This window comes from Pipistrellus kuhlii, unplaced genomic scaffold (genome assembly GCF_014108245.1).
Source record: "Pipistrellus kuhlii isolate mPipKuh1 unplaced genomic scaffold, mPipKuh1.p scaffold_m20_p_11, whole genome shotgun sequence".
NCBI lineage: Eukaryota > Metazoa > Chordata > Mammalia > Chiroptera > Vespertilionidae > Pipistrellus > Pipistrellus kuhlii.
Genome location: NW_023425416.1, coordinates 44,112,323 through 44,127,431, shown reverse-complemented (window position 1 = coordinate 44,127,431; position 15,109 = coordinate 44,112,323). Strand labels below are relative to the sequence as shown.

The following is a 15,109-nucleotide window of genomic DNA, read 5'->3' as shown; positions in this document are numbered from 1 at the left end:
GAACCCACTTATGATGAGAAGAACAAACCAATAGAGTGGGAAAGTGAAGACAGAGAAGAGAGATCAGATAGTTGGGCAAATTCCCTGGGGAAGGTGGACTTTATGTTATATAACAACATAAATTTATATTAGTTTATATTATAGTTATATAACATTTCTCTTGCCTTTGAATTTTAGGATAATGGGATCAAGCTTAAAAAAACCAAAAAAAACCACTGCATAGTCACTCTTCCCCCCCAATAATACTTCCAAATGAAATTTGACTTGTGGATTACCATGTATAATATATTCCAAGGAAACAGTAACCACTGTCCAGTAGATTGTATAGATCCTGCCTTATTTGTAGACCTGTTGGACAGATGGAAAAGTTATAATAGGATCTGCCTTAATTGTGCTTTCTTGCAGTACCCCTGGGAACTACAACCAATTTATCTGAAGCAGTAATAAAATTCACATTTAAAATTCAAAAAGCATAAGGATGCTTTTGCATATTGGGCATTATAAAATTTATTAAGGCTAATCATTTTACTTTAGGATGTTTTATTTCACTTGTTTCTTAGTGTTGTAGGCAGACTAATTCAACAGTTTATAGTATGGAAAATCAAGGGCAGAAGGAGAGTTGAAATGGATAAAGTGAAGTTAGAATTAGGAAACAATGCTTAGAAGAGGAAAAGTGTTGGAATGGAAATTAAAGATTGGATTCAAGGGACATTGAGCAGGAAGATTTGGTTAGGAAGTAGGAGGCCCCGAGAACTTGCGTTTTGAACAAATGTAACACGGGCTTCATTTCTGTAGATTGGAAAATAGGGAAGTAAACCCTATTCACTGGGGGAAGATGAGGTTTTTATTCACTCTAAGTTTATTAATAAGAGACCCACTAGGCAGAAAGGTAGACTTTAATTTTGGTCAGAGCTTGAGATGTTAAATTTGAGTCATTGGCTGGTAAGTAAAAATATGGATTAAGAAGATGAAAGGCTGTGCAGGAGAGGAGGTTACCTATATTGGGGTAAAACCATGGTCAAAGAAGTAAAAACCAGAATGGTACCATTACATAGAAAAGAATTTTTGTTAGGTTGAAAAATCTTAGGATAATTCATCCAAAGTAAACTTTTATTGTCTAAGGATATGCTATTATACTTGGGGTTTAAAGATACACATGTGGCAACATGGTTAAGAGTGTTAACTAGAGACAGATTCTTAGGTTGTGAATCTCAGCTCCAATACTTGATGGCCACGGACTGTTGGGCAACTTACTGAACCTTTTAGTATCTCAAGGAGGTCCTTTTGGATTAAAGACAAATATGCATTTAGCTTAGGTAACTGCTGAAACGGTGGTAGTTATATTAGTGTGAGCTCTCATCTTCCACATTATTTTGAAAGTTTGTGTTTTGATTGTGAGATTATTCTGATAACGTTATTTGTATAAATATTAAAAGCAGAGGTAAGGTTACCCCCTAACAGAATTTAATATAGTTTGAATTGGATTCTGGTATACTGCCATTAAGTTTAATTATTATTTCCCAAATGTTTTTTTTGGAATATAATCCTTGAAGAATTATTTAGGGTTTTATTTCATAGTGTGGTCATATAAATCTGAAAAATGCTTTATTATTTTATCTTTGTCTTGGAAATTCAGAAAGACTGATTTAAAAAAAAAAGTTTAAGCTGGCATTTTCCAAATGTAGGAGATCACTAGGTAGATTCCTTTTCTCCTGTTTTATATGTTGAATTTTATGTACTGAAATTTTGCATATTTTACTATTAGTTTATCTTCGGCATTGTATTTTTTTTTTTTTTATGTACCCAGTACCCTTTGTTTAAAAATTTAAAATTGAGATATAAGTTAAATATCATAAAATTCATTATTTTAGAGTATACAATTTCAATGGTGTTTAGTATATTTACAAGGATGTGCAAAACTCACCACTTTCTAATTGCAGAACATGTTATCAGCACAGAAAGAAACCCCATAACCATTAACAATCACTCTCCTTGTTCCCCATGTCCCAGCCTCTGGATTTGTCTGTTCTGCACATTTTATATAAATAGAATTATGCAATATGTATCCTTTTGTGTCTGGCTTTTATCACTTAGCATGTTTTTAAGGTCATCCATGTTGTAGTCTGCCTCTATCGTGTGTTTTTTTATAGTTGAACTAGAGGTCTGATGCATGAAAATTCATGCACTGAGGCGGAGGGGGGAGTTCCCCAGCTCGGCCTGCACCCTCTCACAGTCCAGGAGCCCTCAGGCGCAGGAGGCGAACTGGCAATTGGGAAGGCAACGTCCCCATCACACCTCTGCTGCTGCCACTGCCTGCAGTGCAAGCCTTGGCCAGCTCTGGTTGCCTAAGCCTTGAGCTGTCCTGGGCGACTGGGCAGCTGCCATCCCAGACTTGCCTGTGGCTCAGGCTGACCCTGGGTGGCTAGAGGGCTGAGGGGACTGGGCACCACCATCTTGTGGCTGTAGGCACCACCATCTTTGAGGGTATGATAGTCAATTAGCATATTCTCTCCTTATTGGCTGTGGGCGCCACCATCTTTGTGAGGGTGTGGCAGTCAATTAGCATATTCCCTCTTTATTAGATAGGATAATATTCCATTGTATGGATAATACCACATTTTGTTTATCCATTCATCTGTTGATGAACATTTGGCTTGTTTTAATATTTTTAGACTATTATGAATAATGCTGCTAATGAACATTCATGTACAAGATTTTGTGTGGACATATATGTTCTCATTTCTCTTAGGTGCATCTAGAGATGGTTGCTGGATATTATTGTCAGTGTTTAATGTTTTGAGGAACTGCTGAGCTGTTCTTTTTTTTTGTAAGGCCGAATAATATTCTATGTGTCTGTATAGCTATGTAAAAACACTCAAACCTATGGTAAATTTTTGAGTTTGAGTCAAAACTAATAATATATGCTGGGGAGCAAGATTTCAAATGCTCCCCAGAGTAACAGTTTCGGTTTCTTTTATGCATTTAGAATTAAGGAGGGAATATAAGAAAGATTATGTGAAGGTGGAAGAAAGCAAAGTGGGATTGGATTACAGGATAGTTAACCAGATTATGTGCTCTCTTCAGTGAGGTTACACGCCTTGGAGGGTATTACTTCTCGCATTTCAAAGGTATGTTCACCTGGATGCGCAAGAACAATAGATAGGATTTGCTTAAAAACCTTTGACTAAAGGAGTTACAGGGCTGGGGCATGACTACCCACCATGACATGACCTGTTCAGTAAGGAATTTATGGTTTATTACAGCACCCTTTTCCATACACATGTCTAACACATGTTTATCCACTCATCTGTTGATGGACATTTGGGTTGTTTCCATCTTTTGACTTATGAATAATGCTGCTTATGAATATCGGTTTACAAATATTTGTCTGAATCTTTGCTTTCAATTCTTTGGTCTAGGTACTCATAAATGGAATTATTGGATCAAATGGCAATTCCATGTTTAATTTTTTATCCAACTTTGTTTTGAACTTAGGTAAATTTTTGTGGTCTTTTATTGTGATGTCCCATTTATTTTACATTTGTGAGGTAGGTGTTAAATTTGTAGCAGCTCTTTCATGCTATTGTATTCCTAGGGGAGAATTCTAATGTTATTACCTAGAAGTATGCTTTGTGTAGCTATAATCAGTCTGTATAAAAATGTATCATCATAAGCAGGAATTTTCTTTTTGTTTTGTTTTGTTGGCTTTTTTGTTTGTTTTTCTTTTTATAAGCAGCAATTTTCAACTGGTGTGCTGCAAGAATTTTTAAAACTTACAACACCTGATTATTTAGTCAGGAGCACTGACCTCTTTTCCTTAGATTGTCAAATAAAAAATGACAACAGCCAACACAACAATGAATGAATCAAAATTATACCTACTTTTTTTTATCAGATTGGCAAAAAATATATTTTTTGGTGTGCTGCAGAATTTAAAAACTAGTTTATATGTGCCTTGAGATAGAAGAGGTTGAAAATCACTGAATGTAAGTATAGAGCACGCATTTTGTCTGCTAGATTGGACTTTCCTATCCGCGCTGCCTTAGGCATCTGGTAGCATCTATCTACAGAACCAGGCTGTTCAGGGGCCTTCTTCAGGACCATGTGCAAAGGAAGTAACATCTGAGTTTTGATCAAGTTGGCTAAGTGACAAAGGGGGGGGAAAGGGTGTTTTTGTGGCCCCAAAATCTATGTTCTTTCTGTTATACAGTAGTCAGGTTCCTCTCCCTTTCGTTGTAAAAGTGGTTTTGTTCAAGAATAGATTTCAGTGATCTATAATTATGGTTGAGGAAAGTCCCGTTTTAGTATCTATTGTGCAGAATTGGCTACAGATATTAGAAGGATGAAATCCGCCTTCTTGATAAATTTCTAAGGGAGGTTACAAGTACAAAGCTAATTAATATACATGGAAATGAAAACTACACACTGTTATGGCTTTCTTCAATTAAAAAAAGAGGTTTGAAATTTTTCCCCAGGAAAATGATACTTTGTAATTTAAAAATGTATTTGCTAACTAACTTAGGCTTGTCTTTTTCTATAAAATACAAACTAGTAATAAAGTGGTGCTTAGTCATAGAGGGATAGAGAAGGCAGGGCATACTTTAAAATATATAAAGGAAGGTGAGGGTATAGTTTTATTTTCATTTTTAATTGATTTTAGAGGAAGTGAGGGAAAGAAAGAAACATTGATATGAGAAAAACATTAATTGGTTACCTCCCACATTCCCCCTGATGGAGGATCGAACCTGCAACCTGGATATGTGTCCTGACTGGGGATTGAACCTGCAGCTTTTTGTTATACAGATGACACTCCAACCAACTGAGCCACACTGGCCAGGGTGGGGACATAGGTTTTTAAAAGATAGAGAGGCCAATGTAAAATTTATGTCAGTGTTTAGACCTTGAGGTTGGTAGACTTAAGTAACTTCCTAGGGTTTTTGCTACTGAAAGGCCAGTTAAGCAGGCTAGGAAATTTCCAAAATTGGGTAGTTGAATAAGTGTTAACTATTAAACTGTCTCCTCCTCTTAGAAGCCTGCTATGACCTTGACGGCATAACCTAATTGCTCCCTCTTGCATTCTTCTATCCTTTTAAACATTGTGTTTCTGTCTCCCTCAGTTAGGTTGTGAATTTCTTTAGGGCAGAGATGTCATATCTTATTCTGTACTTTTAGCATTTGGCTTAATAGCTTACACACAGTAGACCCTTTTAACATTGCTGAGCCACTTCTTAGTATGAGGCTTGGACACGGATATAACCAATGAGAAGAAACAACTGCCGTAGATGTCAGAAGGGGAGATTGAAATCAGAGTTAGGATGTGGCCAAAAACAGAGGAAACCACTACAAGTTAGAAACCAGAGAGAAGATTTTTGTTTCATGTGGTGCTCCAAGCTATTTCCTGGTCTCATTTCCTTGAGACTTTGGCTGGTGGCTTGTAATCCTTTTGTTTACTTAGCAGACCTTGAGGCACGCAAGTTGTGGGGTGGCAGAGCATGTCGCTTGAATGCAGCATAGTAAAGCCACAATAGAGGCATGCGCACACAGTATTACTCTATGAAAGAGGGGATCGGGCCTTCATAGAAGGTACTATTTTAGCCGAATAGGAGAAAATACCTCCTGCCAAAATATAGTAAGTCTCTCTGTGAAGAGAGACTTAATAACGCCCAGTAGAGCCTAGGAATGGCCCCAGATGGGAGCAACCGGTACATGTGGGCAATTACTGGAATTAATAGTGATAGTTGTGCAACCTCATGAATATACTAAAAAACACACGACAGGACCAAATTTTTAAGTGGTGAGTTTGATAATGTGTGAATTATATCTCAATTTAAAGAGAGAGACATATGAAGAGTTCCTGAAACAAGCAGAAACAGCAGAATTTAAAAAAAAAAAAAAAAAAAAAAAGCCAGGATAGGTTTGCGAGAAACTCAGTGGTAGAGAATTGACAGTACTTGGGCACTGAACATTGGCAAAGTGCAAAATGAAATAGAGGTTTATGCTGATGGTTCTAGTTTGTATGATTCAATTGCTAGGGAAAGACATTCTGGAAAAGCAAGTTTGGAGAGATACATAATGAATTGTGTGGAATGTTTAGAATGAGTAGTCAAGGCAAGCAGTTAAAGGTAAAGGCCTAGATTTTAGGAGAGACTCGGCCTAGAGAGAGAAATGAGTATGTAAGGAGTTGACTGAAGTTGGTCAAATTGCTGATAGCGGATATCTTGCCCTCCCCTATCCACACCCCAAATAAGAAAGTCATGTCTTATTTGCTCCTTTTCTCCACCCTGGGGTAGAAGTAGTGGTGGTTGCTCTTTTTATACAAAGCTGAATCTTTATATTACTTTTCAGGCAGAGGCAAGGCTAGCAGCAAAACGGGCTGCCCGGGCAGAAGCAAGAGATATACGCATGAGAGAACTGGAACGACAGCAAAAAGAGGTAATTGGGGGGAATAACTAATTTCTTGCTAGTCTCAACACACACACACACACACACACACACACACACACACACATATACTTGGTTAGTTTACTTCTGAAGTAAATCTAATTTCCTTTGAAACACTGGAGAGAGTGTAACCTGTTGTATATATCTTAACAATCCATTATACATCAGCAAGTTAAATGTGATATTTGTTTTAAATAATAGTAAACACATGTAACTCTTGCTATGTTATTCACTATAGTTCTAAATCTAGAATTTCAGTTAATTATATTATATCTACACAATAAAGCACTGAGACATTACTCAACCTTATAGTTTTTAAGCATATTTAATAACAGAAGAGAATATTCGTGTAAGAAAATGAAAAACAACAAAGCAACTTACTGTAAGACTTGTAGGACTCCAATGTTGTGTTACACAGCCTGGTACCCATATATAGGATCAAAAACTACTAGAAAGAAGTGGTTACTATCAATACTTTGTCTGTGATGGTATGATTGATTTTACTTTCTTATAGTTTTCCATAGTTAATAAATTTCAGTATGCTTTTATCGTCAGAAAGAAAATCAAAGTCAAAATTTACAAATAGATTATATAGAGATTTGGCTTCTTAAAAATGAAGCAAATGCTCTTTTTTTTTATTATTTTTTTTTTTACCCTTTCCTTTGACATTGACCTAGCTCTGAAAATTCCCATAAAAATATTTATGATGCTGTATTAATACAAAGGGGGGAAAAACCTACAGGGTAATATTAAGCGCTTTATTTTGACATTGGTGGTTTATCTTCTGCTAATGGATTAAGAGAAGTGTATAGTTTCCATATTGTTACAGCTGAAAACCAAAGCAAAATTGCTAATATATTGTAATATTTTTTAACCTCATATATAGTTTTAAATATTGAATGCAGTTCTTGGCTTGAAACGAAAATGTTGCAATGCATTTTCTTTTATACTCCTAAAATTATAGTAAATTATAAGGAGATAATTATTAAATATAACTTTTATTTATGGTCCTCTAAACAACAGAGAACATATGTCTCTTATTATTGAACATATTTAGCTTAGTAATTTTCTGTATTTTGAATGTGTAACTTTGAGTCATCAATCTGCACTTCAGGGCAAATGTATAAGATTAATACTTTTCAGAGAACACAGTAATTCTTGGAAACTCTTTAGTTTATGAAACTTTTGCATTTGTAGCATTCTCATCATTCCTCTGATCGGAAGTGGGGACAGATTCACAAGTGGCTGGTAGGCCAGGATTGCCTGTCCTGCATGTTGTGATCACTTGCTGAAATAATGCAATCTTGAAGTAAAACATTGACTAATAGTTTGCAAAGTAGAAGTGGTTGGCATGTTTGAACCTAAAGGTCAGAGATTCTCTCTTCTGTCTTTAGTGATCAAAATTTGTACTTGGGAGTCCAACCCTTTCTGTTGTAGTCTACAATCTCACACTCATCTAAGGAATCCTACTGACTAAGAAAGATTGAGTAGATGAATATTTTTTTCTTTCTATGGGTTTGTTCTTCTTTCCCTTCAATTGTTCCTCTCTTCCTCTCTCCTCCTCTCCCCCTGACTCTTGCTCCCTATTCCTTCCTTCCCTGTTCTCTTCTTCTTCCTCCTAATCCTCCTCTTCCTCTTCTTTCTTCTTCTCCTCTCTTTTTCTCTCTCTCTCATACACTAAGTTAGTAGGGTCTTCACTGAGAGTCATTCTTCCATCTCCTCTGAAAATTACTCTTAATTTTTCAGTAATCTCATTTTCATTTCAAGTCTTCTACCACAACTTCCTCTACAAGAGCAAATTGTTAATATTAGTTATTGTGAATCATTCCTAATATTGATTTTTTTTCAATGTTGATGAGTTCCCCAATTGTCTCCTATTGTAGGGGTTCTTAACTTGGTATGTGAATAGGCTTGGGGCATAAAGCCATAAAATCTCACACAAAATTCTTTTGGGGGAAATATATATGTATTTTTTGCATCAGATACTCAAAGGACTGTGATCCCTAAAGGGTTAAGAACTACTGTCTAATTATTGCTAAGTCAGCAACTTTTATAAGAAAATTCCTTCTATTAGCAGCATTTTAGAGTACAAATGAATTAAAATAATTATATTGACCTATGAATTTAAAACTTTGTCATACTTCTCCTTGTGGTATTTTAGGAAAGAGAGAAAAAAGATGTTTGATTAATTGGGAATGGAATCTGCAAACTATCTTCTGCATGTAACTGGATTAATATTACTAATGGTGCGTTGAGAATATTTTGTGTGAATAAAAGAAATCACTTTTGCTTGCAAATTTTCTATGGAAATAGTAGTTTAATTTCTTCTTTTAATTATGTATTATAGTTCTAAAATTAAATTGCCTAAGATTTTAATATCTTAGGGCAGACCAAAACATTATAAGCAAAAAGCCTATATTAAAAGTTTAATATTTGATTTCTATATTCAGAGGCAATGAAGATAAACATAGTTTCATCTCTGAAATATGTGCAGTTCAGGCAGTGAGTGTGCTAGATTTTCATGGAAGAGGGAACAATTTGGGTTAGAGGCTTAGATGCAGGTGGCAGCTAACCCAAGTTTTGAATGATAGCTCAGACTTGGGTATGCAGAGAAGATGGGATTTAGTTTCAGACAGGGTAATTATCACTTCTGACACTTGCTTTTACTCCTTTCAAACTGATATTTCATCTCATTTTTTATCTTATTTTAGTCTTGATACAGTGAAACATAAATTACTAATAAATTTGTAATAAAATAAGTTATATATATATACACACACACACACACACAATAGGATTGTCAGTTATTAAAAGGAGAATCTTCTCATATGAAAACATTTCTAATTTTAATCCTTTTTTGTGTGTGCAGGGATGGGATGTTGAAATGTGAAAAGGGAAAGCAAGGTCCTGAGGCTCAGGAATGAAGCTTACTTTGAGTGTTCTGTATGTGAACATTGTCCTAATGTTCTTACCCATGTTTTCACTTCACATCTTTAGTGGGATGTGCTTTTTAGAGGTAGGTTTTTAAAAAGTGCTCTTGTGTGGTAGGTGGAATAAAAAGAAAGGACAGAATAAAATGAAGGGTGAACATTAAACCATGTATGTCATGCTAGTATCCCAAATAATGTTGGGAGGGGGCATGTAGAATTAATTTGCCTTTGTAGTACAGGCTCTTTAAACTAACCAAGCTAACTAGTCTAGAACTAGTCACTACTTAGTAAACTGTATCTCTTCTGCTGGGCTAATGCATATGCCCCAAAACTTTTGTGGTATCTCCTGATAGTTGAAGAAAGGGAAGAATTTTCCTTGGCTTCTTATAGATTACCTGTGTTTGTTATATAACAGAAATGTAAATCATTGATGAATTTTCCTAAAGATCAGAATATCCCATTGGATATTAACTTATTGAATCATATGCTGCTTATAAATAGACTTCTGAACAGATTTGATCAAACGTGTCAATGTACACAGCAGATGACAGACAGGAGAGTTTCGCAATTATACTCGAAGTCATGACTAAAATAAGGCATTAACTGTGGTGTTTTAGTTGAATTCCTATTTCTGTATTTGAAATGAATCATCAGACATAGCCACATCGATTTGTTATACCTGCATAATGATCATGTTGTATGGCCACAAGGTGTTTGAGATATTGATTCATCACTGTTATCAACTATGACCTCATTTGGACCAATTGTGTATATACCTTAGTCAATGCAAATCACTTTAATACTTTGGACTTTGAAAATCTGAAAGATCAGAAGTTTCGTACTGTTTCACTTGGTTAGATTCTAGGGACTAGTTATTTGATTTCACATGACTCAGGATTTAATGCTCCAGTGCTAATAACTGAATGGAAAAGTTGAGAATTGCCTTTCATTTAGTCATCTGTTAGGTTATGGCCAGTTTTCTTTGCAATCTTCATAAGGCATACCTCTTATTAACTTTATCAATTCTAAAATGTTTGTCCAATTCTAATTATAAGTAGTTTTTTGTATTAACAATACATATCCAGGGGCTATGTCATTTAGCTATTCTTTTCCAGAGAAGGAAAAAAAGAAATTCTTTGCAGTGAGAAGAAAATTATGACCCAAATTTTTTAAAAGCAATACACTGTCTCCTTACTACACCTCTAACAAATAAACCTTTCTTCTTGCCTTGCATAAACTAACATTCACAATGGAAAAAAAAAAACACAGATAAAAAGTCTACTTTTTAATGCTAAACTCAATTTCTGTTTAAGAATACTTTCTTATTTTTATCTTGGTATATTGAGCTGTTTTTGTCATATGTAGATTACATTCTACAAATGGTCAGGCATACATAAACTTATTATAATAAAAACATTTCCAAGATGATCTCTAATTTCTTTCCAACTGAAGCATGTGGCTGCCCCAGACTCAGGTTTTGAAACCGAGTTGTTCATACCTGCTTGCTGTAAGGAATGTGCACTGTGCTCTGAACTGACCTGCCTTCACCCTGTGGTTCTGATAGACAGTCCTCTGTTCAGTGATTAATTCTCCATGTACTTTCTCCTTTCCCAGGAAGATTCAGAAAGGGCCAGGTATTCCCACCGGTCCAGTCATCACCGTCCTTCTCTGGTTTGTAATAACCTATAAACTTGCCTCTAGTACTTTTTCCTCACTAACTTAACGCAGTCACTCACAAACTTTTGTTTTTATTTTTATCAGGGAGTTGAGGATGCATTGTCCATTCGAAGTCTTGGCAGTCACAGGGTTGGTATTTTGTTTACACAATAGCAAAGCTTATTTGTCTGAGCTTTCTGCAGCACCATTGCTAAGCAACCTGATTATGCTCATATATTCCTTTGCCTTTTTTTCCCTTTGCCTTTTTTTTTTAAAAAGAAAATATTGGCAAAGTTCTTTCATTGGAAACTGATGCTTTCTCTCAAATTATTGCTAAAAAATCAATGCTAAAAATCATAAATATTTTCATCTATTTTTTATAAAAGAACTTGATTTAAAAAAATTATTGCAAAACAATAAGATTGATTTTATAGAATGACATCTGCATGGTTCTTTCAAATTTTTCCTACTTTCATTAAAAAAAATTTTTTTCTCCTTGCTTCAAAAATCCATTAATACATTGTCCTCGGATAGAGAATGTATCAGATGTTAAACTTGATAAGAACAGATGCATAGACCGAAAGGCCAAGAAGTGATTAATATATTTTTAAAATAATTTATTAAATGATAACTATTTTGAAGTTTGGGTGACTAATTATAGTTTTATTACATGGAAAAATTGAGCTACTGATTTGAAAAATTCCTGCTTGTCATGTCTATAGAAATTATCATGCGTCAACGTTTTGATTAACATTTGATAGTATGTCTCAAGTTTTTAACATGCATTGTTGTTTATTAAGATATATGAGACATCGCTTGTTAAAAAGGCTTGCATATTGTGCCAAGACACTGATCTCTCTCTTAAAAGATTTGTGCTTTAAACTTTAAAGAAATTCTTTTAATGTGCATGTTGGTATATTTAACACAAAGATGTTTCATCAGTAAAATGATCTTATCATATTAATGTCTCTATTTGTTTATATCCCCCTAAGTCTAATTTTCTTCCCATCTTATATAATGTCTAAAAATATACTGTAATAAGGCTGAGTATGTTCCAGTATGTTAGTTATTGATGTGTTGTATTCTTAAATAATTCTTTACTCTGGTTATATTACTTTTGGTGAGTATAATCTGTCTTTTTAGATAAGTTAGTAAGCCAATTTTTGAATCAGGTATTTTGGTTAATTATGAACGTTTAGATTTATAATAATATTAACAAGCCTTTATACAAATCTAATCAGCAGTTTTAGAATGATTTTATAGGAGGAAAACTTTAAGGTAATAAGTTTGTCATCTTTCTCCCTGGAGATACGTGCGTGCGTGTGTGTGTGTGTGTGTGTGTGTGTGTGTGTGTGTTTGTGTGTGTGTATCCATATGTGTATATATATACATATACATATCTAAATATGTGCACACACATACTTTGAGAAGAATCACAGAGGGATTAGTCAACAAAATATTAAAAGTTAAATGTTTTTGAGGGCTTTGAAAATAATTCCTTTTCTCCTCCTTTTTAAAAATGTCTGGCTTTTTTCCTTTGCTTTCTATTATAATATTCATAGATGAAGTTTCACACAGTTATTATCAAGCTGGTTATTTATTGTATAAACTAGATACCCAATGCATGAAGATTCATGCAAGAAGAGCCTTCCTTACCCCTTCGCTCTGGCCAGAGCCACCTTTCTGCCTTTGCTCCGGGCCTGGAGCTGCCTTTCCGCCTTCCCACACTGCCCAGAGGCCCAGCGCAGCTGGGGTGGTGTGGAACACCTGCGTCCCATTCCTGGCTGCTCCATGCCTATGTATGCAAATTACTTGCCATCTTTATTGGGTTAATTTGCATACTCACTCCTGATTGGCTGGTGGGCATCACGAAAGTACGGTCAATAGGCATCTTTCTCTTTTGTTAGTGTAATTTGTATGTGTTCTTAGGGAAACTTGATTATAATAAGTTTTATATAAAAACATATTTTATCAAAGGTTTATTTGCTTAAACCTTTGATAAAATCATCCAAATTTGACCTAATTTTGGGAGCCTTTAAAATAAATCTGCAAACAAAAAAAGAAATTTTAAAGTAAACTGATAGGGAATTATTTATACAGAGTGTCTGTAAAGTAATGAGTTGATTTTCTTTTTATGGAAATTATATTATTAAATACATTTAAGTTATAACTAAAACTCTCAAACTATTTTGTTCATTATGATAATTATGAAAAAATTGTTACTTCAGGAGAAAAGAGTAAATTTCTGATAAAAAAAAAATTCAGTGTGCAAATTTAAATATAAATAAAATTTTTAGCCCTAGCTGGTTTGGCTCAGTGGATAGAGTGTCAGCCCATGGACTGAAGAGTCTCAGGTTTTATTCCAGTCAAGGGCGTGTACCTAGGTTGCAGGCTCCATCCCTAGCCCAGATCAAGGTGCATGCAGGAAGCAACCAGTCGATGTGTCTTTCTCTGTCTCTCCCCATCCCTTCCACTCTCTCTAAAAATCAATGGAAAAATATCCTTGGGTAAAAATTAATACAACATAATAATAAATACAAATTGAAATTTAAACTGTAGGAAATTGTAGTACTATACTGTTTGTGTGTATATTCAGCACTTTTTTCTTTTTTAATTTCAGAGAGGAAGCAAGAGGGAGAGAGATAGAAACATCAATGATGAGAAAGAATCATTGATCAGTTGCCTTCTGCATGTACCATACTGGGGATCTACCCCTAATCTGGGCATGTGCCCATGACTGAAATCGAACCCAGGACCCTTCAGTCCGCAAGCTGATCCTCTATCCACTTAGCCAGACCAGCCAGGGCATCAGCACATTTTAAATATTACACAATAAGTCTGAAAGCTCACTAATAACATTGTTTAAAAGATATAATTAAGATTAGTTTTTTCCTTTTAACTAGATAATATTGAAAGGTCTAAGTTTTCATCATATTATTTGCTTTTTAAATTATCTTTACCATCTACATTAAGCTGAATGAGTAGACAAATTTTATTCTCTGTAAAAATAAATATGATGGCCTAAAGTACTGACCTAAATTTTATTGGGCTTTGCTTAAATTTTGGTATTTTGGTATTTCTCTGCCTGTCTTTTAAAAAATATTTTTCTCATGAGCTGTGTATTTAAATGTCTAACACCTTTGGACTTTGTATTTGATATATGAATGTTAGAAGTACCGGGCTGTGAAGCAGATGTGTTATGTTGTATTCTTAGGACTTTGATGTTTCCTCTTGTACAATTATCTTTAAGTCACTACCTTCTTGAGAGGTGGTCTGCCAGAAGCTGTTTGGGCTGGAAATGGTGTCAGTGCTATAAGCGTTCTGTATAAAAATAAAAAGGGCAAACCTAGTTCAAAACCGTGAGTGGTAGGTTTAGGGGAGGGAGGATTAAATGAAAGCCTTGAGTTTAAAATTGAAACAGTTTGCTGCTTTAAAAAACAATCTGCCTTAAAAAGCATCTTGGTCATTGCTTTATATACTGAACTACTGTAAGGTAGACATCCAAAATTAGAAAATGAGGTGATCTTGCATCAGAGCAGTAGGGATACATTGGTATTTCTCACTGTGGAGATTTTTACTGTTGTATGTATTAGTTCCTGGTTATGTGTCAATGACCTCAGTATAATTTTAATACGCTTGTAATTTGTGTTTTTTCATTTACTATTACACTGTTTAATTCCTTTGAAGAGCCCATCGAAGGACATAACTGGGACCCATTGGAGCAGAGCCAGTATACCCAAAAGGAAAGACATCATGGTGTGTAGCCCAGAAAAATGTGCAGTGTTAGTATTATGCATTCACTGTTGACTCTCAGAGTTCTGGGGGCTTGAGTAATAGGTACATTTTTATAGAAATTGACACTTACTGAAGTGTTGCAAAAGAAAGATATATTATTTGATTGATTGATTGATTGATTGATTGATTTCATAGAGGAAGGGAGAGGGAGAAGTAGAAACATCAATGATGAAAGAGAATCATTGATCGGCTTCCTGCACATCCTACACTGAGGTTCGAGCTTGCAACCCAGGCAAGTACACCGACCAGGAATTGAACTGTGACCTTCTGGCTCATAGGTCGGTGTT

The 15,109-nt window shown here is 35.1% G+C and overlaps 1 protein-coding gene across 47 annotated transcripts in view; it reads left to right on the top strand.

Moving 5' to 3' along the window:
- The window catches only part of LRRFIP2 (LRR binding FLII interacting protein 2), a 93,500-nt gene that overhangs the window by 29,249 nt on the left and 49,142 nt on the right, over window positions 1-15,109 (top strand). For 27 of the 47 annotated variants that reach the window (XR_006741151.1, XM_036431806.2, XM_036431807.2 and 24 more), the window contains exons 3-7: window positions 6,346-6,432; window positions 7,639-7,689; window positions 10,986-11,042; window positions 11,133-11,177; window positions 14,715-14,783. Coding sequence is in view for 46 of the 47 variants with exons in the window: in XM_036431806.2 (XP_036287699.2) it covers window positions 6,346-6,432; window positions 7,639-7,689; window positions 10,986-11,042; window positions 11,133-11,177; window positions 14,715-14,783 (309 nt within the window). In the remaining variant the exon portion in view is untranslated. The remainder of the gene's footprint in view (window positions 1-6,345; window positions 6,433-7,638; window positions 7,690-10,985; window positions 11,043-11,132; window positions 11,178-14,714; window positions 14,784-15,109) is intronic. The other 20 variants (XM_036431856.2, XM_036431854.2, XM_036431852.2 and 17 more) reach the window with 7 other exon arrangements.